This window comes from Ovis aries, chromosome 1, assembly GCF_016772045.2.
Source record: "Ovis aries strain OAR_USU_Benz2616 breed Rambouillet chromosome 1, ARS-UI_Ramb_v3.0, whole genome shotgun sequence".
Lineage (NCBI taxonomy): Eukaryota > Metazoa > Chordata > Mammalia > Artiodactyla > Bovidae > Ovis > Ovis aries.
In genome coordinates this window covers 208064343-208090337 of record NC_056054.1, presented here as the reverse complement: position 1 = coordinate 208090337, position 25995 = coordinate 208064343, and the positions used below count along the sequence as shown (strand labels likewise).

General features: G+C 39.3%; 1 protein-coding gene across 10 annotated transcripts in view; it reads right to left on the bottom strand.

The window, feature by feature from the left end:
* Window positions 1-25995, bottom strand: part of PEX5L (peroxisomal biogenesis factor 5 like) — a 300042-nt gene that overhangs the window by 32675 nt on the left and 241372 nt on the right. For all 10 annotated transcript variants that reach the window (XM_060393390.1, XM_060393398.1, XM_060393405.1 and 7 more), the window contains 3 exons: window positions 7264-7380; window positions 4923-5066; window positions 1276-1346 (listed from right to left, as the gene is read on the bottom strand). In XM_060393390.1, coding sequence (XP_060249373.1) covers window positions 1276-1346; window positions 4923-5066; window positions 7264-7380 — 332 coding nt within the window. The remainder of the gene's footprint in view (window positions 1-1275; window positions 1347-4922; window positions 5067-7263; window positions 7381-25995) is intronic.

Genomic DNA, 25995 nt, shown 5'->3' with positions numbered 1-25995 from the left:
CATGAACTTCTTATTCCCAAATTCAGACTGAAATTGAAGAATGTAGGGAAAACCATTCAGGTATGATCTAAATCAAATCCCTTATGATTATACAGTAGAAGTGACAAATAGATTCAAGATTTGTGAAATTGTACAGGAATCAGGGGTCAAGACCATCCCTAAGAAACAGAAATGCAAAAAGGCAAAATGGTTGTTAGAGGAGGCCTTACAAACAGCTATGAAAAGAAAAGAAGTGAAAGGCAAAGGAAAAAAGGAAAGATATACCAATTTTAATGCAGAGTTCCAAAGAACAGCAAGGAGATATTAAAAAAAGCCTTCCTCAGTGATCTATGCAAAGAAATAGAGGAAAGCAATAGAATGGGAAAGACTAGAGATCTCTTCAAGAAAATGAGAGATACCATTGGAACGTTTCATACAAAGATGCGTACAATAAAGGACAGAAATGGTATGGACCTAACAGAAGCAGAAGATAGGGCAAGAATACACAGAAGAACTATACAAAAAAGATCTTAATGACCCATATAACCACGAGGCTGTGATCACTCACCTAGAGCCAGAAATCTCAGAGTGTGAAGTCAAGTGGGCCGCAGGAAGCATCACTATGAACAAAGCTAGTGGAGGTGATGGAATTCCAGTTGAGCTAGTCGTCACAGTACCTATATCAGTTGTTTAGGAACTGATAATGTATAACAAATGTGTGTGTGTGTGTGTGTGTGTGTGTGTGTGTATTTACTTATTTATAAAGAGTAGGGAAAGTGAAAGTCTATTTGGTAGGGGCTGTTTTTCCATGGTTTAAATAGGGGCTCTAATCAAGTATCGTGTGATGCTATCCCCACCCAGTGAAGTCTAGAATTTTGGTCAGGGGATCAGGATGATGAAACTATCTCAGCAGATTCTTCATAGACACTTGGAGTTAACATTATGCTGAGATTACTCTAAATATATTCTTCCTGAAGAAAACTTTCAGATGCTGCAGAAGGCTAGAAAGCTAAAAAGAACTATTGATTCAGTGAACCTACTTTATGACTGCTTTTGACATAGACTCTTGTGCCAATGAAGGTCAATTTGTAGATGGTAAAACATTGCGATTTAGCAACATTTTTTCTTCATACATTGTTTTCCAGAGCTAAATGTAAATAACATCTGGTGTCTTGGCACTGATCTTGGCCAAATTCTGTACAGTGTACTTAAGGGTCAAAAGACAAATTTGAAACAGCTGGAAGTCCTTTAACAAGTGACCACCTGGCCCATGATTTTGTGCTTAGTTTCATCTACCTCTGGAGGGCGACAATAGCTGCTTGTTCATTTTCATTCTCTGCTTGGGTTATCCCGAGGAATTGCCATGCCTACAAAAACATAAAAAACAATGACTGATGTCAACGTTGCAAGAGGAAGCAAAATCAATCATGTGGTTTAGCTTGTTTGTTTACATGTGACAATGCCCTCTCTGCGGAGCACCCTGACTTGGATGTGGGTCTTGTAAAGGGAGAAACATTACAACATCACCTGCATTTCTTCATTCAAATTCTTTTGTGGCATCCAGGTCAAGAGTTGCTGTCATTAGTTACAAACTCTTAAGTATTTATTCTCTCCTGTGGCCCATGGAAACCTCTTGAGTCTCTGAGGTTTCATGATATTAGGTATCTTAAAACCGAAAGATAAATTTATAAAAGTATGCATTTATCAGGAAAAGAGGTAGAAAAATAATTTAGGAATATAAGTAGTCAAAAGTTTACAATAAAGAATCGCAAGATGTACACAACAGAAGTAATCTGCATAAATGAAAGTCAAGTAGTTACTATAAGAGGTAACAGGAAATTTAGGAACTAGGGGAAAGAACCCCACCCCCCAGCCCGGTCACACGTGTTCACCACAATACAATAGTTAAAAAGCATAAAACACATATAAAATGCAATATAATATACATATAATTTTATAGCCTACATTTACACTTTGTATTACATTGTTAATTCTTTCATGTTTTTACAAAATCCCCTTCAAAATCTATAATTTTGAATTTCCTTTGTTAAATGGATATCCCATTATTCCCACAACTAACCCCCTTACTGCTCTCCATTGTTTCTAATCCTTTGCTAAAGTCAGTTTGTAAAGAATATCTTCAAATAGATAATGTTTTTCACATCTGGAATGAAAGTTTTTAATATAAAAAGTTCCACTTATATACCTTTAAGAAGAGTAATTCTCACACCATTACAAGCACAATGTACATCAACAAAACCTCTCATTACACACATTGTCCTCAGATTTGCCTGGGGTGTATCAGTTGTAGGGATTTAAAAAGGTTTGCATAACCCGCCCCCGCCTTTGAAATCAATGCTATGAACGTTTTGAAACAAAACTCTATGAAAACATATGGTGTCATCTTGTGTGCATGCTGTGCAGTAAGTCGCCTCAGTCATGTCAGACTCTTTGTGACCCCATGGACTATAGCCCGCCAGACTCCTCTGTCCATGGGATTTCCCAGGCAAGAATATTGGAGTGGGTTACCATGCCCTCTTCTGGGATCTTCCTGACCCAAGGATCGAACCTGGGTCTCATATCTTCTGAACTGGCAGGCAGGTTCTTTACCACTAGCACTACCTGGGAAGCCCAGTGTCATCTTAAAGTGCTGAAAAAATTGTATCAGTTTTTTCCCTCATGGGTTATTATTACACATCCGATACAAATTCATAAAAAAGTACTGAGTATTTCTCTCCCAGAATATTGGGGACTCTTTTACATCTTTAAATATATTCAGAGCAGCTTCTATTTTGATTTCACCTTTCATACATCTTGCTGCTGCTGCTAAGTCACTTCAGTCGTGTCCGACTCTGTGTGATCCCATAGACGACAGCCCACCAGGCTCCCCGTCCCTGGGATTCTCCAGGCAAGAACACTGGAGTGGGTTGCCATTTCCTTCTCCAATGCATGAAAGTGAAAAGTGAAAGGGAAGTCGCTCAGTCGTGTCCGACTCTTTGCAACCCCATGGACTGCAGCCTACCAGGCTCCTCTGTCCATGGGATTTTCCAGGCCAAGAGTACTGGCGTGGGGTGCCATCGTCTTCTCCGTCATACATCTTAGAATGCTTCTGAAGATTGATGAAACAATCTTTTTCTGGGGGAATCTTCCTAGCCTTTGGATGTAGTATCATTTTCACCATTCACAGACCATCAATTACCTTAGCCTTGGGGTCTCCATTGATTCAGAAGTCCTGGTCCTTATCTAGGATCCATTAGTTACCAAGTGTACTCATTTTCTCAGTTGTGAATCTGGGACAATAATATATACCTTTCTATTAAGATTCCCAGGGTTATTGTGACAAATGACATATTGTGTATGAAAACACATAGCATTTAGAAATGTAGGAAGGCATTATTTTGTTGAGGGGGTTGTAGTTTCCTATTAATGCAATCACTTTCTTTTCTAAATTGATTGATCTAAAAATTCCAATATTTTGATTCAGAATTTCAACTCTCAATTCAATCTCATTTCACCATAAACATTCTGAGTAACAAGATACTAGGGGCTTTAACTAGTAATTTATTTGTTCTTTCTGTGCAAAATCAGTACAACCAATAATAATGATGAGGACTAAATACTGACATGTCAGGCACTGAACTAAGCACTGTAATTTCTATGAACTTACTTAATCCTCACAATACCCAATGAAACAGTTATAATTGTGATGTCCATTTTACACGTGAGGGAACCGAACCTTAGAGGGTTTGAACAGCTTGTCCCAGATCACATGGCTTGCTGTGCTGCACTGGTGGTATAGTGGTGAGATAGCTGCCTTCCAGATCACATGGCTCACGGCTAATAAGTGGTAGAGCAGGAATTTGAACCACATGGTTAGGTAGCAGATTCCAGAGGCTTAATCACTATTCTCTACTGCCTTCTCAGCACTGTATACAAATTTCTGCAGTTCCTCTGGGAATATCCCCATATAAGATGTTTTCTGAAAATTATAAACTAAGAAGGAAGCCTTTATACCTGCCAAAATCTTATTATAGGCCTTGGCAAGTTGGAGACTTAGTGAACCAAGATAAAGCTGCAGAAGCCTCTTTGGTGGTTTCCCAGTCTCCATGTCCAACAACCGTTCATGTCTCATAGAAAGGGGCTTGTCTCACATGCAAATCTGATTATGTCCCTCTCCCACAGTGGCTCCCCATGGCTTTCAAGATGAAGTTCAACTCCTGGCTACTTCTTTGTGCCTCCTCTCTTGCCCCTGTCTCCTCCTCTCTTACCATGGATCCAGTGTTTCCTGTCTCTCTGCTACCCATGAACCGTTCCCTCTAAGCAACAGCTGGACCTCCTTATAGTTTTTAATTATCTCTCCTTCAAAACTCAGCTTTGGATTCACTTGGAGGGCAAGGCTGGGTCAGAACCCTTGCTTTCTGCTCTTCTAGCATCCTGCACATACTTTGACACCACATTTATTACACTGCACTGATTGATTTACTTGTCTTGCAGATAGATCACAAATCTGTCCTTTCAACTGGTCCATTTTTTTTCCAGCTCTTCAATCCTTTAGCCCATGCCTGACACAATTCTTGGGACATAATACATGCTCAATAAATGCTAAGTGAGTAAATCAAGGGTGGGATATGGTGTGGCTCTAGACCCAGATGCAACCCTACTCTGCCCCATGAAAACTACTGCTGAGCCTCCAGGTTGGCAGTTTTGGTTTTTCATTTCTTGTCCCCACCTTTTATTCTGGGGCACTGTTGACACTGCAGAGGTGGTTAGAAAATAGGTACTTTTTGGCAACTTACAAACATGTATCAGACTTAGCGAGGTTAACTCCTTTGGGAAACTTTACTTGATGAAAATGCCACCTAGTAGAGCTCACTGTCACCCTTTGTCTCTTGTTAGCACATGAAGACCCTTTCTGAGCCTGGCAGGATGAAGGGAAATGATACCTCTGCATCTCCAGGGTCCTGAAGAATTGCTGCCTCCATGAACAGGATGGTGACTGGCAGGTCCCCTTCCTTCAGTCTTTTTAAGCCTTCTTCAAATGCTCCAGGCCAGTCTTTGAAGGGGTTTTCAGTATGAAAGTAATAACCCTATAACACAAGGAGGGGCCAACACAGATCCATTGGTTTAACTCTTCATTGTTATATTCAATCAGTTCTTTCTGAATTTGAATTTAAGTAATTTTATTTATTTAGTTAATTTCAATGAATTTTAAATTGCTATTTTTTTCCTTATTGTGACTGTAGTACATTTTCATGGTGTAAATGTTAGATATTATTTTGTTACTGAATAATATAAAAAGAAACAAAAAGATACCTGTAATGTTGCAACCTAAATATGATCGCTGTTAATATTTTGGAGTTTGTTTTCCTTCTGATATTTCTTTTGTTCTTTTTGTTTCAGCCATTTACCCACAAGATTTTAAAAATATTGACTTTTAGGACAAACTTTTGCAGAATGCTGCCATGCACTCTCTTGAAATGTTAATACCACATACTGCAGATCACAGTGGCCCTTTGGAGGGCTATGAACTATTGTAACATCTAGGATATTTTTTCACCTTCTACTCACCAAACCAGTTTTTATCCCGTTGTGAGGCTGTATCTCTCCGTTGAGAATGCATGTTTAAAAGTTATAGATTTTCTTTTGTTGCAAAAATTTAAATAATACAGATTATACAAATAATCTTCTAATATTTTCTATGAGTATATAAGTTAAACAAGTCCAGGCTATAAAAGCAAGGTTGTAGCTTAAGCCCCATTTAATTTTAGTTATTAAAATTATTTATATTATGCTAAAAATTAATCAATCCTCTTTCAATGATCACTCAGGTTACTTTCAATTTTTATTGTTGTTATCATGAAGCTACGGTGAAAGTCTTATGCTCAAATCTTTGACTGCATATGACTGTTATCTTCAGATAGACTTCTAGAAGGATTTATTATGCTAAAGGCTATGAACTATTTTGAGCCCGTGATATATGAGGCAGAATTGATTTTGAGAAAGTATGCCATGATAAACTCTCATCAGAAGTATTGGAGATATTATTTGTTGCAACCTTAGCAGCAGAGGCTATCATAAAAACCAATTGGATAAACAGAAACAAACTAGTCTGTTGATGATGCTACTAAGGTTTTTAAATACATCAAATGGAGACCTTCATTCTTCCCAGGTGTTTGTAAAGACAAAACTCTTTGTCAGAATCCATAGGGTATGACCAGCTTATATAGTGGTGTTGGGGTGTGGGACCCTGAGAGGGGGTGCTCAGATGCATGGGTTATAGCCCAGAGACGGATGTTGTACATCAGTGTTCTCTCTTTTCACTTACTTTCAATTTCTTTGTGGAAAATTAATGATTTTAATGAGATGGTTGATCTGATTTTGAGATTGCCTTGCCTACTATGGGACAGAGAATACTGGAAGGAGTAAGACATCTTAATGATTATGTACATTGCTAACCCCCTAAAATCAGAGACTATTCATCTCAGTCCTCAGTACGTAGGGCCAAGTAAACAGTAAAATTTGTTGGATGGAACCAAATATCATGGAAGTTATTCAGAATTGAATAAAACTGAGAATTCTTCTACCACAAAGAACCATAACATTAACATCTCTCTCTATATTTCCCGTGTAAGAAAATTCTATGTTTCCATCTCTTTTTGTCTTTCAAGTCACTTAAACTGATTTCTCAGTGTTTTCTTTTTTTCCAGGCATTTTTAAAAGCATAAATCCTAGAGCAACTGGGGCTTTATGGGGGAATTTAGCTGGCTGTGGACTGTACTCACACATTTTCTGGGGCTCCGAGGAATCCCCTTGGTACTTGACCCAGCTGTGTGAAGTGTATCTTTTCCACTGAATTCTTTGCTAGCAGCATAAAGACTACCCGTGAAATAAAGCCTGAAGCCCCCCTTTTCAACCCTCCCGCCCATTAATATCACTTTTGTCAGCTTATCGACATGGTTCGAGCATTGTGGGATTAGCCCAGCTCTTGTTCTAACTAACCCTCAATGTTAGTTCAGTGACTGGCCAAGCTCTGGTTGGCTGCCAAACTGTCTTGACACTGATAAAAAATAAGGGTGTTCCATTCCAGATTTGCTGCCTTCACACATTGCATGATTACACTGTTTCCATCCACTAGAATATCTTCCAGGTCAGATTGATATTAAACAGTCTATTTAATTTTTGGATTCCCCCCCCCCCACAAAATAGTTATCGACTAATTTATAAAAATATGATCCAAAGAGGATGAGAAAACTGGTCAACATTTGAAAGAAGAGAAATGGTCACCTTCTCACTGGCTGAGATTGTAACCTGGTTCTGGGCTTCCTGGTTCTCCGATATCCAGTTCCTCCGGGCCATTTCTTCCCATTCTGCTTGCATCTTATCCCAAAACTCTGTATCTGACTAGAAGACAGGAGAAATGAAGACAGATGGATTTAAGAACACGCTATATCATTTGTTTTATTTCCAAGAGACAGTTTTTCTCACAGATAAAAATGACTTCTGGGGAGGAATAAAGTGTTCAAATTGGCCACATCCAATGACACTCTTGGTTGAAGAGCTTCTGGAGGGCACTCAGCACTCAAGGTGTCAAAGAGTAGTAGCTGTGATTTTTCTCTGGGAGAAACATAGTTACCACCTGAAGAACCAGGATCATATAAAACCAAATTCAGCTAAAAATCCATTATTTGAATAGTTTCAAGTGTGGGTACCTGACACACATTTTGGGAAGGGCAGTCTCTCCTAGAGTTGCTGCCAGGCAATGAGATTGGAATGCAGAAGTAGGAAGTCAAGAGATAACTGGAGTAACAGGCAAGTTTGGCCTTAGAGTACAAAATGAAGCAAGGCAAAGGCTAACAGAGTTTTGCCAAGAGAATGTGCTAGTCATAGCAAACTCTTCCAAGAACACAAGAGATGACTCTCATGACCATCACTAGATGGTCAGTACTGAAATCAGACTGATTATATTCTTTGCAGCCAAAGATGGAGAAGCTCTATACAGTCAGCAAAAATAAGACCAGGAGCTGACTGTGGCTCAGGTGATGAGCTCCTTATTATAAAATTCAGACTTAAACTGAAGAAAGTAGGGAAAACCATGAGGCCTATTCAGGTATGACCTAATTAAATCTCTTATGATTCTACAGGGGAAGTGACAAATAGATTCAAGAGATTAGATCTGATACAGTGCCTGAAGAACTATGGATGGAGGTTTGTGACACTGTACAGGAGGCGGTGAGCAAAACCATCCCCAAGAAAAAGAAATGCAAGAAGGCAAAATGGTTGTCTGAGGAGGTTTTACAAATACCTGAGAAAAGAAGAGAAGTGAAACGCAAAGGAGAAAGGGAAACATATACCCAACTGATTGCAGAGTTCCAGAGAATAGCAAGGAGAGATAAGAAAGCCTTTCTAAGTGAACAATGCAAAGAAATAGAGGAAAACAATAGAAGGAAAGATTAGAGATCTCTTCAAGAAGATTAGACATACTAAGGGAACATTTCATGGAAAGATGGGCACAATAAAGGGCAGAAAAAATAAGGACCTAACAGAAGCAGACGATATTAGGAAGAACTGGCAAGAATACACAGAAGAACTATACAAAAAAGGTCTTAATGACCTGGACAGTCATGATGGTGTGGCTACTCACCTAGAGCCAGATATCCTGAAGTGTGAAGTCAAGTGGGCCTTAGGAAGCATCACTACAAACAAAGCTAGTAGAGGTGATGGAATTTCAGCTGAGCTATTTCAAGTCTTAAAAGATGACACTGTTAAAGTGCTGCACTCAGTATGCCAGCTAATTTGGAAAACTCAGCAATGGCCACTGGACTCGAAAAGGTCACCTTTCATTCCAATCCCAAAGCAGGACAAGGCCAAAGAATGTTCAAACTACCATACAATTTTGCTCATTTCACATGCTAGCGTAAAAGTCCTTCAAGCTAGTTTAAAAATCCTTCAAGCCAGGCTTCAGCAGTGCATGAACCAAGAATTTCAGATATACAAGCTGGGTTTTGAAGAAGCAGAGGAACCAGAGATCAAATTGCCAACACCTGTTGGATCATAAGAAAAAAGCAAGAGAATTCCAGAAAAACATCAAATTCTGCTTCATTGACTACACTAAACCCTTAGTGTGGATCACAACAAACTGGAAAATTAAAGAGATGGGACTACCAGATCACCTTATCTACCTCCTGAGAAACCTGTAAGCAGGTCAAGAAGCAAAAATTAGAACTGGACATGGAATAGTGGACTGGTTCAAAATCGGGAAAGGAGTAAGTCAAAGCTGTATGTTGTCAGCCTGCTTATTTAAATTCTATGCAGAGTGCATCATGCTAAATGCCAGTCTGGATGAACCACAAGCTGGACTCAAGACTGGTAGGAGAAATATCAATAACCTCAGATATGCAGATACCACCACGTTAGTGGCAGAAAGTAAAGAGGAACTAAAGAGCCTCTTGATGAAGGTGAAAGAGGAGAGTGAAAAAGCTGGCTTAAAACTCAACATTCAAAAAATGAAGATCATGGCATCCAGTCCCATCACTTCATGGCAAATAAATGGGGAAACAATGGAAACAGTGACAGACTTTATTTTCTTGGGCTCCAAAATCACTGCAGATGGTGACTGCAGCCATGAAATTAAAAGATGCTTGCTCCTTGGAAGAAAAGCGATGACAAACCTAGACACTGTATTAAAAAACAGAGATGTCACTCTGCTGACAAAGGTTTGTCTAGTCAAAGCTATGGTTTTTCCAGTAGTCATGTATGGACGTGAGATTTGGACCATAAACAAGGCTGAGTGCCGAAGAACTAATGCTTTTGAACTGTGGTGTTGGAGAAGACTCTTGAGAGTCCCTTGGACTGCAAGGAGATCAAACCAGTCAATCCTAAAGAAAATCAACCCTGAATATTCATTGGAAAAACTGTTGCTGAAGCTCTAATACTTTGGCCACCCTATTCGGTCAGCCGACTCACTGGAAAAGACCCTGATGCTGGGAAAGACTGAGGGCAAGAGAAGGGGGTGACCGAGGATGAGATGGTTTTATGGCATCATCGACTCAATGGGCATGAGTTTGAGCAAACTCCAGGAGACAGTGAAGGACAGGCAAGCCTGGCATTCTGTAGTCCATGAGTCACAACAAGTCAGACAGGACTGAGTCACTGAACAACGACAATGAAGAATTAGAGTAGCTCCTTTGGGACTGGCTGGGCAGTGGCTTGGGAAGCAGCTGGCCATAGGCACAGAAAGCAACACTGGTTTAATCCTACTCTGTGCCAAGCTCTCTGTTAGGAGAAAACTCAGCCTAGAGGGTTATGGTCAGAAAGCTAGGATTACACAGGTTCTGAACCACAGTCTGGTTTCTAGGCCTGTACTCATCACATTATGGCAAAGGTGTCCTCCTGGTGCAAGAATAAAGGAGACTAGCTTTGGGTGTGAACTCGACTGAAATCTTCAAGGTCTTCTATAGCAGGATGATTTTTTGAAAAATAACACTGTGGGGTGGGAGGTGGGAGGGGATTCAGGATTGGGAGCTTATATACACCCGTGGTGGATTCATGTCAATGTATGGCAAAACCAATACAGTACTGTAAAGTAAAATAAAGTAAAAATTAAAAAAAAAACCAAACACTGTGTTTTCCTCTTTATAACTTTCCTTTATGTCTTCCCAAGGGGAAACCAGGCCATTTGCTCTCCCTTACTTCAGGGGACTGAAGCAGACATTTTCTGCAAGATCTGTCCCTGGTTGGCTTCTATTTTACTAAGCCTGAAGAGAGTACTTGAGGTGTTCTGGAGGGAGGAAAAGGGGACAAGTATCTTAAAGACCTTAAGAGAGGAGGGGAGATTTCCAGGGACAGGAAAAGAGAAGGAAGGTGGTGGGTTCTGAGATAAGTGGGAAATGATGCTTAGCTTTTAAGGATTTCCCTGGCAAACTGACCTGACCTCCAAGAGAATGAGACAGGGTGTGCTAGGAACTCAGATTCCCACATGACAGAGAAAGAGATACAAACTGGACTTGGATCAACCCTTTGGGGCTTGGATGGCTGTTAGTAGTTAGCGTGATAGACAGGAAGTTGGAGACTCTGTCCTTGTTTTTGGCACCACATAAGCATTCCATATTTGGTGGCTGAGACTAAGTGACCTGCTTGGAAACCACTATTTTCCTTAAAGAAAACAGTGAAATGGGTACTGCTTGAACATCAAAGTTTGGAACTGAGATCCAATTTCTCTGCAAATCTCAGTTTCTATGATTCTAAATCTGGGACTTGCTGGGTTGCTCTTCATCTTTTAATCCTCCCGGTCTCACCCTCTACTCCACCCTCATTCCTGGGTGGTGGTTGTTCAGGGGTAAGACCTTGTCTTCAAAGTTGCTCTAAATGATAATTATAAGCATATTTCTTCTGAATATAAGCCTGCAGGGAAAAAGGGCCAGCCCAGTGTGATTAATCCCAGGCTACTAAGTAAATAGCACTTCTTCTTTACTATGTCCAGAATACTCATTTCTACCACAGATATGGGTTCTGTCCCATCAGTAGAGGTTTTCCCCTCAACAAAGGCTCAGGACAGCAGGCATCTTGGTAATGTATATCTGATATGCTAGAAGTCCACGGAATGGCCACCAGTTATCCAGGTTAAGGTTAGGAATAAAATTCAAAATGTCTCTTCAATGAGCCTTTCTGGTAGAACACCAAATTGTGCAAACAGAATGATCTCAGTTATATAACAGCTAGATAAAAGACTAGAAGGAAATATCCTGCCATGTAAAAAGTAATCTGTCTTTCATACAGATAGCCAAGAAACACATGAAAAATGTGCAATGTCACCCATTATTAGAGAAATGCAAATCAAAATTACAATGAGGTATCACCTCACATTGGTCAAAATGACCATCAGCAAAAAAAAAAAAAAATCTACAAACAATACATGCTGGAGATGGCATGGAGAAAAGGGAACCCTCTTGCACTGTTGATGGGAATGTAGACTGGTACAGCCACTATGGAGAACAGTATGAAGATTCCTTAAAAAACTAGGAATAAAACTATGAATGCATGCATGCTAAGTCACTTCAGTCATGTCCAACTCTGTGTGACCTTATGGACTTTAGCCCACCAGGCTCTTCTGTCCATGGGATTCTCCAGGCAAGAACAGTGGAGTGGGTCGCCATGCCCTTCTCCAGGGGATCTTCCCGACCCAGGGATCAAATCTGGTCTCCTGCATTGCAGGCAAATTCTTTACCATTTGAGCCACCAGGGAAGCCCCCCAAAGTACCAAATGACCCAGCAATTCCATTACTGGGCATATACCATGAGAAAATCACAATTCAAAAAGACATATGTACCCCAATGTTCACTGCAGCACTATTTACAATAGCCAGGAAATGGAAGCAACCTATATGTCTATCAACAGATGAATGGATCAAGAAGTTGTAATATTTTATACACACACACACAATGGAATATTATTCAGCCATGATAAGGAACAAATTTGAGTCAGTTCTAGTGAGGTGGATGAACCTCAAGCCTGCTACACAGAGTGAAGTCAGAAAAACAAATATTGTATATTAATGCATATATACAGAATCTAGAAAATGGTACTGATGGACCTATCTGTGGGGCAGGAGTAGAGATGCAGACGTAGAGAACAGACTTGTAGACACAACAGGGGAAGGAGATGGTGGACAAACTGAGAGAATAGCATTGAAACATATACATCACCACATGTGAAATAGATGGCTAGTGGGAAGTTGCTGTGTAACGCAGGAAGCTCAACCTGGTGCTCTGTGACAACCCAGAGGGGCAGGATGGCGCAGGGAGTAGGGAGAGGTAGCATATGTAGACTTGGGACTGGGTCACTCTGTTGGATGGCAGAAACCAGCACAACATTGTAAAGCGACTATCCTCCAATTAAAAATTTTAAAAAAAGAGTGAACTGTCTTTGAATGAAGGGCTGATGGGTGATGTTTTTCCTGCTTCTTTATGCTCTTTTGTACTTCCTGAATTTTCTATGAGTATGCATTGCTTTCATAATTTAAGAAAGGTTAAAAACGATAAAAATTATCTTTTTAAAATACCATGAAACCTGCACTGAAGGTTTCATTTTCATACTGAAGGGACTCATTTTCTTGAATAGGCTTTTAAAGATGCAGGTTCAGCTTGTCTGAATAGAAACAAACAGAAATCTATCAAGTGAATTTTATGTTTACTGACTCTCCTGAGCCCCCTGATGGGTGGTGTGAAGTGCCTATGACTTCAAGTATTTTCTAAGGCAGTTAAGTTCCCCTAGTGAGACTCCTTGGCATCTAAAGCTATTAAAAGTCTTTTGAATGAAAGAATGAGGAAGATTTTGTAAGGTATACTTCTAAATTACAAAAGTCACCTTTCCTGAAGTTTCAAATTAGAGCAGTAGATGCATAAAATTGCTGTGGAAAGAGAACCTCAGTTGAGGTGGGGCTGTCAAGCCCTAATTTAATGAGGTACACTAGGACTGGCTGTTACCACTTAGAATAAGTCCTGCTGACTAATTAAAGTGCACCACACAGTTTCATTTAATTACAGAAGACTACTTTTAGCACAATCAATTTTCATCCAGTCTCAGAATCCAGACTTCATTCTCGTAACTGCAATTAACACTGCTTCTTTTTTTCACTCCTAATCAATTTCAGAAAAACCTGAAACACGTTTGAATTTTAAATATTTTAGACATGACTGAGGGGGTTTTATGTTTTGATGATTTTGTCAGCTGTTCTGGGATGCTGGTAGATTACTTTTTATACGCTACAGGTAATATATTATATGCTTACACCAGAAACAAGCTATTGTTTGCAATCCATTTTCATTTTAAAAATAGTTTTCTGATGATGACAATGGTATTTTACTACAAACCTGGGAGATGCAGTATGGTGGTTAAGAACGGAAGCTGTCTCATCATGTTGACTTAGAAACAAATTCTGGCCCTATAGCTGACCTTCTACAAGTCCCGTAATAGCTCCAGGTCTCATTTTCCTTATCCTTAAAATGAAGATAAGACTAGTGGTCTTGGCTAGTCACCATAAGGACCAAATGAGAAAGTGTATCTGTGGCATAAAGCACATGGTAAATGTTCAGTAAAAGTAGGTGTGCTTACAAGTGTTTTTGTACCTTTGAGAAAAATACAAAGAATGAAATAAAAATCACCCACAAACTCAAAGCTCAAATACACTTCTGTGAGTATGCTGGTGTTTTAATTTCTGTATATACATATTCTCTCCTAGATGCTTTTCCTCTCTATTTAAGTCTTCCTTTTCTACCTAATTATTAAAAAATAAGAGCAAGGTTAAGAAAATGCAAAAATGGAAAAATTGCAAACATGCAAAAATGTTTCACTACTGCAAAAATGGACTGTTATATAGCAATTAAAACAGTACTTATGAAGAATTTATTACAACATGGGGTAGGCCCTGAGTTATAATGTTCCTTGTTATGTAGTATGGTCACAATGATAGAAAACAGCAAGTAATGTGTGAGGGGAAAGAAAAAAAAGACTAGAGAAATGCACCTACAGTTCATGGGTTTGAATGATGAGGAATTTGCCCCAAAACCTTTCCTTGCACTTTTTAGCATTTACCATATCTTCTTTTGCTAGCATGTGTTATTTTAGTGAAAAAGTAGGATTTTCTTAAAAAAGCTTCCATCCAACCTAGATGTCCATCGAGAGATGAGTGGATAAAGAAGTTGTAGTACATATATACAATGGGATATTACTCAGCCATAAAAGGGAATGAATTTGAGTAGGTTGAACAGAGACAGATGAACCTAGAGCCTGTTATACGAGTGAAGCAAGTCAGAAAAAAAACATATATCATATATTAATGCACATATATGGAATCGCAAAAAAATGGTACTGATGAACCTATCTGCAGGGCAGGGCTAGAGACAAAAACATATGGAATGGACTTGTGGACACAGCAGGGGGAAGAAGAGGGTGGGACGAACTGGGAGATTAGCACTGAAATACATAATTAGCATGTGTAAAACAGATAGTGGGAACTTGTATAACACAGGGGGCTCACCCTGGTGCTCTAGACGGAGAGGGGTTGGATGAGGGTGTGAAAGGGAGGCTCAAGAGGGAGAGGATATATGTATACTTAAGGCTGATTCACATTGTTGTATGGCAGAAACCAACACAGCATTGTAAAGCAATTATCCTCCAATTAAAAAAATTTGTATAAAAAATTAACTCAATAACAAAAACCAAATAATCAATTAAAAAATAGGCAGAGAATCTGAACAGATTTTTTTTTTCAGAGAAGACATACAGATGGTAATGTGGAAAGGTGCTCAGAATCACTTATTCAGTGAAATGAAAATCAGAAACACACTTGTTAGAATGGCTATTATCAAAAGGCAAGAAATAACAAGTGCTGGTGAGGATGTGGGGAAGAGGGAACTATTAGTGGAAATGTAAATTGATGCATCCACTATAAAACTGTATGAAGTTTCCTTAAAAAAATTAAAAATAGAACCATTCTGTGCTGTGCTTAGTCATGTTTGATTCTTTGTGACCCCATGACTGTAGGTTCCCAGGCTCCTCTGTCCACGGAGACTTTCCAGGCAAGAACACTGGAGTGGGTTGCCATGCCCTCCTCCAGGGGATCTTCCTGACCCAGGAATCGAACCAAGGTCTTCTGCACTGCAGGTAAATTCTTTACCAGATGAGAGACCAGGGAAGCCCAGAACTATTCTATAATTCAGCAATTTCACATCTGGGTATTTATCTAAAGGAAATGAAAACACATAACTTGAAAAGATATGTATACCCCCATGCTCACTGCAGCACTATTTATAATAGTTAAGATATGGAAACAATTTGTATCAAAACAGATGAATGAATAAAGATGTTGTGGTGTAAACAAACAAACAAACCCCCAAACTTCCATCTTTTCAGTTTTGATTCCTCTGTGATGTCTTCCCCCAAAACCCTACACTAGAGCAATCTCTTACCTCTCTGAATTCCAATAAGAATATTCTGGATCAGTGGTTTGGAAAAAGAGAGCTGTGTGCTAGAAGCTGCCATTATCCTTGTGAACTTGAGAAGTCATTTAAACTTATCTGTACATTATCTTTTGTCATTTGTAAAGTAAGAAGACTGAGTTCATTTGACAATAACTCAGGTTTCTTTGTCTGTACAGACTGACTCAGAAGAATAAGGTGGGGGGAGGGAGATCTTAGTCCAGAATCATCATCATTATTATTTTTTGGAAGGGGGCTTCTAGCCTGTTCACTGATCTCCAAAAACTGTTCTTTAAAATATTTCTCTAAACGTATACTTGACATTTTCCTTTCACTTTTTTATTGTAAAACTAGCAAACAAAAATTCCTAAGAACCATGACAAAATTAAATAGTAATTAAAATACAAAGAATAAGGAAATAAGCAATTAAACTTAGAACCAGTGAATTTTAAGGGATAGCAGCATATTATCAGCTCCCATTCACCAGTCTATTTTGGTCATTCTTGAGTTGAAATAGAGTAACTTTCCATTTTGCAGTCAAACATAATTGTCGATTAGAAAGATCCTGGGGTTGTGTCATGAAGGAATTGATTGAGGTGAGATTATGTGTCAGTTCTACCCGTGAGGAGTTTGACTCTTTTGCCTCTTTAGAAATTGATTAACTGTCACTGGATCGAAACTTAAAAAAAAAAACATCAATCAAACATCTCATTCTGCAAATACAAAAGAAAAGAAAGTATCCCTTGTAAGGCAGAGAAAGAAAATCACTATGCAAGTTTGGATAAAGTATTTGCCACGATAAATTTCCATTGAAGTGAAACTGTGTACAGATGAACTAGGGACCTCATTGTCCTGGATCTCATAGCCCAGGCTGGTGAAGAGTAGCTGAAATGTCCCCACTCACATCACTTGTTGACTTACAGGTAATATTAGTTGAAGATTCCATATGGCTGCCCAAAGAACATATTCAGCCTGAGGCTGCAATTAAAGAGTGCAGCACAGGTGAATTCTAGCAAACATTTAGAGAAGAACAAACGCCTATCCTTCTGAAACTCTTCCAAAAAATTGCAGAGGAAGGAACACTTCCAAACTCATTTTATGAGGCCACCATCACCCTGATACCAAAACCAAATAAAGGTATCACAAAAAAAGAAAATTATAGGCCAATATCACTTATGAAAATAGATGCAAAAATCCTCAACACAATTCCAGCAAACAGAATTCAACATCACATTAAAAAGATCACACACTATGATCAAGCTGAGTTTATTCCAGGGATGCAAGGATTCTTCAATACATAAAATCAATCAATGTGATACACCATATTAGCAAACTGAAAGATAAAACCATCTGATAATCTCAATAGATGCAAAAAAAGCTTTTGACAAAATTCAGCACCCATTTATGATAAAAACTCTTTAAAAAATGGGCATAGAAGGAACCTACCTTAACATAATAAAGGCCATAGACAACAAACCCACAGCAAACAAAAGTGAGAAATTGAAAGCATTCCCTCTAAGATCAGGAACAAGTCAAGGGTGCCCACTCTTGCCACTATTATTCAACATAGTTTTGGAAGTCCTAGCTATGGAAACCAGAGAACAAAAAGAAAAGGAATCCAGATTGGAAAGGAAGAAGTAAAACTCTATTTGCAGGCAACATGATACTGTACATAGAAAACCCTAAAGATACCATCAGAAAACTACAAGAACTAAACGGGGAATTCAGTAAAGTCACAGGATACAAAATCAGTACACAGAAATCACTTGCATTCCTATATACTAACAATGAAAAATCAGAAAGAGAAATTAAGGAATCAGTCCCATTTACCATTGTAATAAAGAGAATAAAATACCTATGAATAAATCTACCTAAGGAGACAAAAGAACTGTATACAGAAACTACAAGACACTGATGAAAGAAATCAGAGATGACATAAACAAATGGAGAGATGTCCATGCTCCTGGGTTGGAAGAATCAACATTGTGAAAATGACTATACTACCAAATGCAATCTACAGTTTCAATGCAATCCTTATCAAGTTACCAATGGCATTTTTCACAGAACTAGAACAAAAAATTTCAGAATTTTGGAAACACAAAAGACCTTGAATAGCCAAAGCAATCTTGATAAAGAAGAATGGACCTGGAGGAATCAATTTACCTGATTTTAGACTATACTACAAAGCTACAGTCATCAGGACAGTATGGTACTAGCACAAAAGCAGAAATATAGACCAGTGGAACAAAATAGAAAGCCCAGAGATAAACCCATGATTCTATGGGCAAGTTACCTTTGAAAAAGGAGGCAAGAATATACAATGGGAAAGACAGTCTTTTCAATAAATGGCCCTGGGAGAACTGGAAAACTACATGTAAAAGAATGAAATTAGAACACTTCCTAACACCATACACAAAGATAAACTCAAAATGGATTAAAGACCTAAATGTAAGATTGGAAACATAAAACTCTCAGAAGAAAATGTAGGCAGAACACAGTATGACATAAATCATAACAAGGTCCTCTATGACCCACCTCCTAGAATAATGGAAATAAAAATAAACAACTGGGACCTACTTAAACTTAAAAGCTTTAGCACAGCAAAGGAAACTATAAACAAGGTGAAAAGACAGCCCTCAGGATGGGACAAAATAATAGTAAATAAAACAACTGGCAAAGATTAATTTCCAAAATATATGAGCAACTCATATAACTCAATACCAGAAAAAAAACCAACTCAATCAAAAAGTGGGAAAAATACCTAAAAAGACATTTCTCCAAAGAAGACATACAGGTGGTTAATAAACACATGAAAAGTTTCTCAACACTGCTCATTATTAGGGAAATGCAAATCAAAACTACAACAAGATATCACCTCACACCAATCAGAAGGGCCATCATCAAAAAATCCACTAATAGCAAGTTCTACAGAGAGTGTGGAGAAAAGGAAACCTCCTTGTACTGCTGGTGGGAATGTAAAATGATATAGCCACTATGGAAGACAGTATGGAGATTCATTATAGGAGACTGGAATGCAAAAGTAGGAAGTCAAGAAACACCTGGAATAACAGGCAAATTTGGCCTTGGAGTACAGAATGAAGCAGGGCAAAGGCTAACAGAGTTCTACCAAGAGAATGCACTGGTCATAGCAAACACCCTCTTCCAACAACACAAGAGAAGATTCTACACATGGATATCACCAGATGGTTGACACCGAAATCAGACTGATTATATTCTTTGCAGCCAAAGATGGAGAAGCTCTATACAGTCAGCAAAAACAAGACTGGGAGCTGACTGTGGCTCAGATCATGAACTCTTTATTGCAAATTCAGACTGAAATTGAAGAAAGAGGAGAGAAAAACTAGACCATTCAGGTATGACCTAAATCAAATCCCTTATGACTACACAGTGGAAGTGGGAAATAGATTTAAAGGATTAGATCTGATAGACATAGTGCCTGATGAACTATGAATGGAGCTTCGTGACATTGTACAGGAGACAGGGATCAAGACCATCCCCAAGAAAAAGAAATGCAAAAAAACAAAATGGCTGTCTGAGGAGGTCTTACAAATAGCTGTGAAAAGAAGGAAAGTGAAAAGCAAAGGAGAAAAGGAAAGATATACCCATTTGAATGCAGAGTTCCGAAGAATAGCAAGGAGAGATAAGAAAGCTTTCCTCAGCCATCAGTGCAAAGAAAGGGAGGAAAACAACAGAATGGGAAAGACTAGAGATCTCTTCAAGAAAATTAGAGATACCAAGGGAACATTTCATGCAAAGATGGGCTCGATAAAGGACAGAAATGGTATGGACCTAACAGAAGCAGAAGATATTAAGAAGAGGTGGCAAGAATACACAGAAGAACTGTACAAAAGAGATGTTCACAACCCAGATAACCATGATGATGTGATCACTCACCTAGAGCCAGACATCCTGGAATGTGAAGTCAAGTGGGCCTTAGAAAGCATCACTACGAACAAAGCTAGTGGAGGTGATGGAATTACAGTTGAGCTATTTCAAATCCTGAAAGATGATGCTGTGAAAGTGCTGCACTCAATATGCCAGCAATTTGGAAAACTCAGCAGTGGCCACAGGACTGGAAAAGGTCAGTCAGTTTTCATACCAATCCCAAAGAAAGCAATGTCAAAGAATGCTCAAACTACCATACAATTGTACTCATCTCACATGCTAGTAAAGTCATGCTCAAAATTCTCCAAGCCAGGCTTCAGCAATATGTGAACCATGAACTCCCAGATGTTCAAGCTTGTTTTAAAAAAGGCAGAGGAACCAGAGATCAAATTGCCAACATCCACTGGATCACTGAAAAAGCAAGAGAGTTTCATAAAAACATCTATCTCTGCTTTATTGACTATGTGAAAGCCTTTGACTGTATGGATCACAAGAGACTGTGGAAAATTCTTCAAGAGATGGGAATACCGGACCACCTGACCTGCCTCCTGAGAAACCTGTATGTAGGTCAGGAAACAACAGTTAGAACTGGTCATGGAACAACAGACTAGTTCCAAATAGGAAAAGGAGTACGTCAAGGCTGTATATTGTCACCCTGCTTATTTAACTTATATGCAGAGTACATCATGAGAAACGCTGGGCTGGAAGAAGCACAAGGTGGAATCAAGATTGCCAGGAGAAATATCAATAATCTCAGATATGCAGATGACAATACCCTTATGGCAGAAAGTGAGGAAGAACTAAAGAGTCTCTTAATGAAGGTGAAAGAAGAGAGTGAAAAAGTTGGCTTAAAGCTCAACATTCAGAAAACTAAGATCATGGCATCTGGTCCCATCACTTCATGGCAAATAGATGGGGAAACAGTGGAAGTGGTGGCTGAATTTATTTTTCTGGGCTCCAAAATCACTGCAGGTGTTGACTGCAGCCTTGAAATTAAAAGATGCTTACTTTTTGGAAGGAAAAGTTATGACCACCTAGACAGCATATTAAAAAGCAGACACATTACTTTGTTGACAAAGGTCCGTCTAGTCAAGGCTATGGTTTTTCCAGTGGTGACGTATGGATGTGAGAGTTGGACTATAAAGAAGGCTGAGCACCGAAGAATTGATGCTTTTGAACTGTGGTGTTGGAGAAGACTCTGGAGAGTCCCTTGGACTGCAAGGGGATCCAACAAGTCCATCCTAAAGGAGATCAGTCCTGGGTGTTCATTGGAAGGACTGATGTTGAAGCTGAAACTCCAATACTTTGGCCACGTCATGCAAAGAGCTGACTCATTTGAAAAGACCCTGATGCTGGGAAAGATTGAGCGCAGGAGGAGAAGTGGTGAGAGGATGAGATGGTTGGATGGCATCACCAACCCGATGGACATGGTCATGTGGACTCTGGGAATTGGTTATGGACAGGGAGGCCTGGTGTGCTGCGGTTCATGAGGTCACAAAGTTTCGGACACGACTGAGTGACTGAACTGAACAATTCAGCAGTACCACTTCTAGGCATATACCTTGAGGAAACCAAAACTGAAAAAGACACACGTACCCCAATGTTGCAACATGTTTGCAATAGATAGGACATGGAAGCATCCTAGATGTCCACTGACCAATGAATGGATAAAGAAGCTGTGGGACATTTATACAGTGGAATACTACTCAGCCATGGGAAGGAATGCATTTGAGTCAGTTCTAATCAAGTGGATGAACCCAGAGCCTATTATACAGAGTAAAATTAATCAGAAAGAGAAATATTGTATATTAATGTATATATATGGAATCTAGAAAAACAGTACTGATGAACCTATTTGCAGGGCACCAGTGGAGATGCAGACTTAGAGAAGAGACTTATGGATAAGGGCAGGAGGAGAAAGGAGAGGGTGAGATGAATGGAGAAAGAAGCATGAAGCATATATAGTACCATGTGTAAAACAGATAGCAAATGGAAATTTGCTGTATGACTTAGAGAACACAAACTGGGGCTTTGTAACAACCTAGAAAGGGTGGGAAAGGTGGGATGTGGGAGGTAGGTTCAAGAGGGAGGGGACATACGTACATCTATGGCTAATTCATGTTGATGTATGGCAGAAATCAAACCAATATTGTAAAGCAATTATCCTTCAATTAAAAAATAATTTAAAAAGATGTGCAGCACCCTGATCAAACATAGAATTTTTTAAAAATAAATTAAAAAAAATTTCAAGTACAGTTGACTTATAATATTGTGTTAATTTCAGGTGTACAGCAGAATGATTCAGTCATACATACATATCTATTTTTTTCAGATTCTTTTCCCTTGTAGGTTATTACAAAATATTGAGTTCCCTGTGTTATACAGTAGGTCCTTGTTGATTATTTTACATATAGTAGTGTGTACATGTTAATCCCAAATTCCCAATTTACTCCTCCTGCTCTTTTCTCCCTTTGTAACTATAAGTTTGTTTTCTATGTCTGAGTCTGTTTCTGTTTTATATATAAGATCATTTTCATAATTTTTTAGATTCCACATATAAATGATATCATGTGATATGTGTCTTTGTCTGACTTACTTCACTTAGTATGATAATCTCAGGTCCAAGAGATAGGATAGAATTTTGATTGGTCAAAGTTTGTTTGAGCTCTGGGTACAGCCTTTGGTGTCCCACATAGTGAGGGTCCTTGACAAAGTGGAGTCTCTTCAAGCAAGAGTGGATGAGTGGGAGTGAGCCTGCCTATGAAGCAATTCACCTGGTAAAGCAAGGCTCAGGGTTGCTGAGCACAGAATCTTGTTTTTGCAGACAGCAGAATTAGGGTGAATGAATGGCAGTTCCAAGGGGAAAGATTTTTATCAAACACAACACAAAGCTGCTTGAAATCGTGCTGCTGCTTCTTCAGAGGGATGGGTTCCCTAGCATTAGTAATTTTCAGACACAATGACCAATGTGAGGCATGCTCTACACATGATTCACAGGTCAGTTTGACCTATGAACCCTATGGTAAGGGTTTGTAAGAGTACAAATCCTGTGGTCTCTTGCAAGTCTTTGCTTGCAGTGTTATTAATGAATTGACTTCTGGAGTCAAACAGGAAGGTACAAAACTAATAAAATCTCTATGAGATAAGAAACGGATCTGTCATGCACGCACCTTTCTCAAGCTAAACATGACAGGGAAGGAAAACAGACACGTTTTGGCATCAGGTAGAGGGAGGCAACCTATCTCACCTCTTTAACTCAGTTTCCTGGTCTATAAAATGTAAATAGTCTCTTAGAGAAATTGTGTGGATTAAGTGAAGCAATGTATGTAAAGTGCTTAGAATTTGTAACATATAAATACTATGGAATTGGCAATTAATGTTATTTTACACTTGTAAATGAAAACAAATATTTCCCAGGATTGAGAGGATGCAATCCCACAAATTGTAAACTGTGTGGTTCAGAAGTGTTGGAAAACAAAAATATTTGTACTAGCACTCAACAGAGATTTTCCAGTTGCCTCTGGGTTAGACATGCTTCCCTGTATAATGGAGTTGACCATCACTGCCAGTGTTGGCCGACACCTGGGCAGACAGCCTGAGGCTCTCACCAAACTACATGCCAGCCTGTTAGCTGCAGAAAAATGGGGATGAAAAATTGAAACTGATGGGAAGAACAACAGATATAAGAGGCTGGAAATAATGGAATAAAAGGCTTGAACAGGGTGTCAGAGATAACCAAGAGCCATTTTTAACAGAAACTAAAGAGTTTCCTGTTCTTTGGTTTCTATTCTTTTTCACCTGGCAAGTGGCAAAGAGGAATGGAGCATTAAACACAATGAACAAAGCCTGTTGTCCAACTGGGCAGGGGTCATTTCTGAAAGGGCTTTTAGCTTATTCATTAGCAAATGAATGCCCTTGCAGAACCAGAATTTCACATGATTATTTCTGTGTTTGTAGCTCCAGTGGTATTTGCATTCATAACAAAGAATTGCTCTTAAGGTGCCCTGAAATGAGATTTGGAGAGTAAGCCCAGGGTCTGTTGCTGCTTTGGGAGTAAGGTTTTGTGAGCCCAGTTTCTCAGAGGCTCCTGGCTGCTCTTTGGGCCGCTAACAGCAGGCAACCACAGGGCTGCTCTACCGCAGGCTTTGGGAGATGTAGAGGGGCATGGGGTTTGAGTCTTGTTTCATGTTCCATGTGACAAGTCATGTGATGCAGGAAGGGGCAGGTGGATAATTACAGCGCAAGCCCGGACCGTTAGATTTTCTTCCTGTAAAGCAAGTGCCTGCCTTAAGCTTTGATTGCCAAGGTATCTACTTCAAAGAGGCACCCACTTCAAAGATGGCACCCTCTTTAACATTGGCTATCTCAAATAAACACATTGCTGGCTATAAGACTAGATAAAGAGCCAAGCTGTACATGTCCACCCCTCCTCTCATACCTCCCAGAATTCTTTGTTTTAGAGTTCTTGGTTGATTTTGACAACTGACCATTTGGGAGGATTGTGTTTCCTCTCTTCCTGAGCTTTAAATCCCACTCTTACATTTTAAATTCACCAATAAAGAGGGAGCCCTCAAAACCCTAGTCCCCTACTCTTAGCCCCAATAAAAGGAGAACCCCAGGCCCAGGCTTGTGTACTTTCTACTGGTGACTCAGCTGTGTACCCCAGGAGAGACATGTAATTTCTAGAACCTGTAAGTAGTAAACCTTTATTTTTCTTGAAGTTTCCTGATGGTTATTGTTGAGAACATCTTGCAACCACAGTAAGAACTACAAGGGCCAGTCCAGTGACAACACTGGTAATCTGATAGGCTGAGGCAGGCACAGAATAACAGTGAACTGCAAGCAATGAGACTCAATTCCAAAGGGATTTCCTCTCCTTTAGCTGTGTCTAAAAGTGGGGAAAGATACTGCAAAATTCCCTTCTAGCTTTATAAAGTAAGGTGTGAGAAATATTCGCTAAGTTCAAACTATATGTTTGTGCTTGCATCATAGTGATACTAAACAAAACACCTAGATGTGGATGTTATTCTCAAGCTCACTGTCCAATGATAAAAATAGCAGTAACTAATTCAAGAGAAGGTGAACAAATGCTGTATAAAGAAACAAAATTACTTGTTCAAAATCACATTATTATTGGTAAATAAAAGATCCAGAATTCGAAGTACTTTATTCTTTCCTTTCAGGGCAGATTGCATCTTCTAAAAATGGCTCCAGTGGTGTATCTGGTTCCTCCCACACTCCATTAAGTGGTGGAGTCTATTGCTCTGTCTTTGAACACGTGCCTTGACAAACAGAATGCAATGGAAGCGAACTGGTGTGACTTTCATGGCTAGATCCTAAAAGGTCATACAGCTTCTGCCTGCCTCCCTCTCTTTGCAGTCTCTCACCCTTGGAATCTAGCTGCCATGTTGGAAGCCCAGGCCTAAAAGGCCACCTATAGGTATCTTAGCCATCTACCACACTAAGATCTTGGGTGGCTAATAGTATAAGCCTTCTGACATGTGAGTGGGAATGCTTTCAGGTGATTCCAACCCCTTCCCATTGCCACCAGCCTTTAAGACATGTAGTGGAACAAAGATGAGCCATCCTCTCTGCTGCTGCTGCTAAGTCGCTTTAGTCATGTCCAACTCTGTGCGACCTATCCAAATACAGATTTTTGAGTAATATTAATATTGTTGTTTTAAGTCACATCTGAATTATATTAAATTCACCCATTCTGGTCCATTTTAGTTTAGTGATTCCTAAAATGTCGATGTTCACTCTTACCATCTCCTGTTTGACCACTTCCAAATTACCTTGATTCATGGACCTAACAATCCAGGTTCCTATTCAATATTCTTTTTTACAGCATCAGACTTTACTTTCACTACCAGATACATCCACAACTGGGTGTTGTTTTCACTTTTTCTCAGCCTCTTCATTGCTTCTGGAGCTATTTCTCTGCTCTTCTCTATTAGTATATTGGGCACCTACTGACCTGGGGAGTTTATCTTTCAGTGTCCTATCTCTTTGCCTTTTCATACTGTTCATGGGGTTCTCAAGGCAAGAATGCTGAAGTGCTTTGCTATCTATTACTGTGGGCAAGAATTCCCTAGAAGAAATGGAGTATCCCTCATAGTCAACAAAAGAGTATGA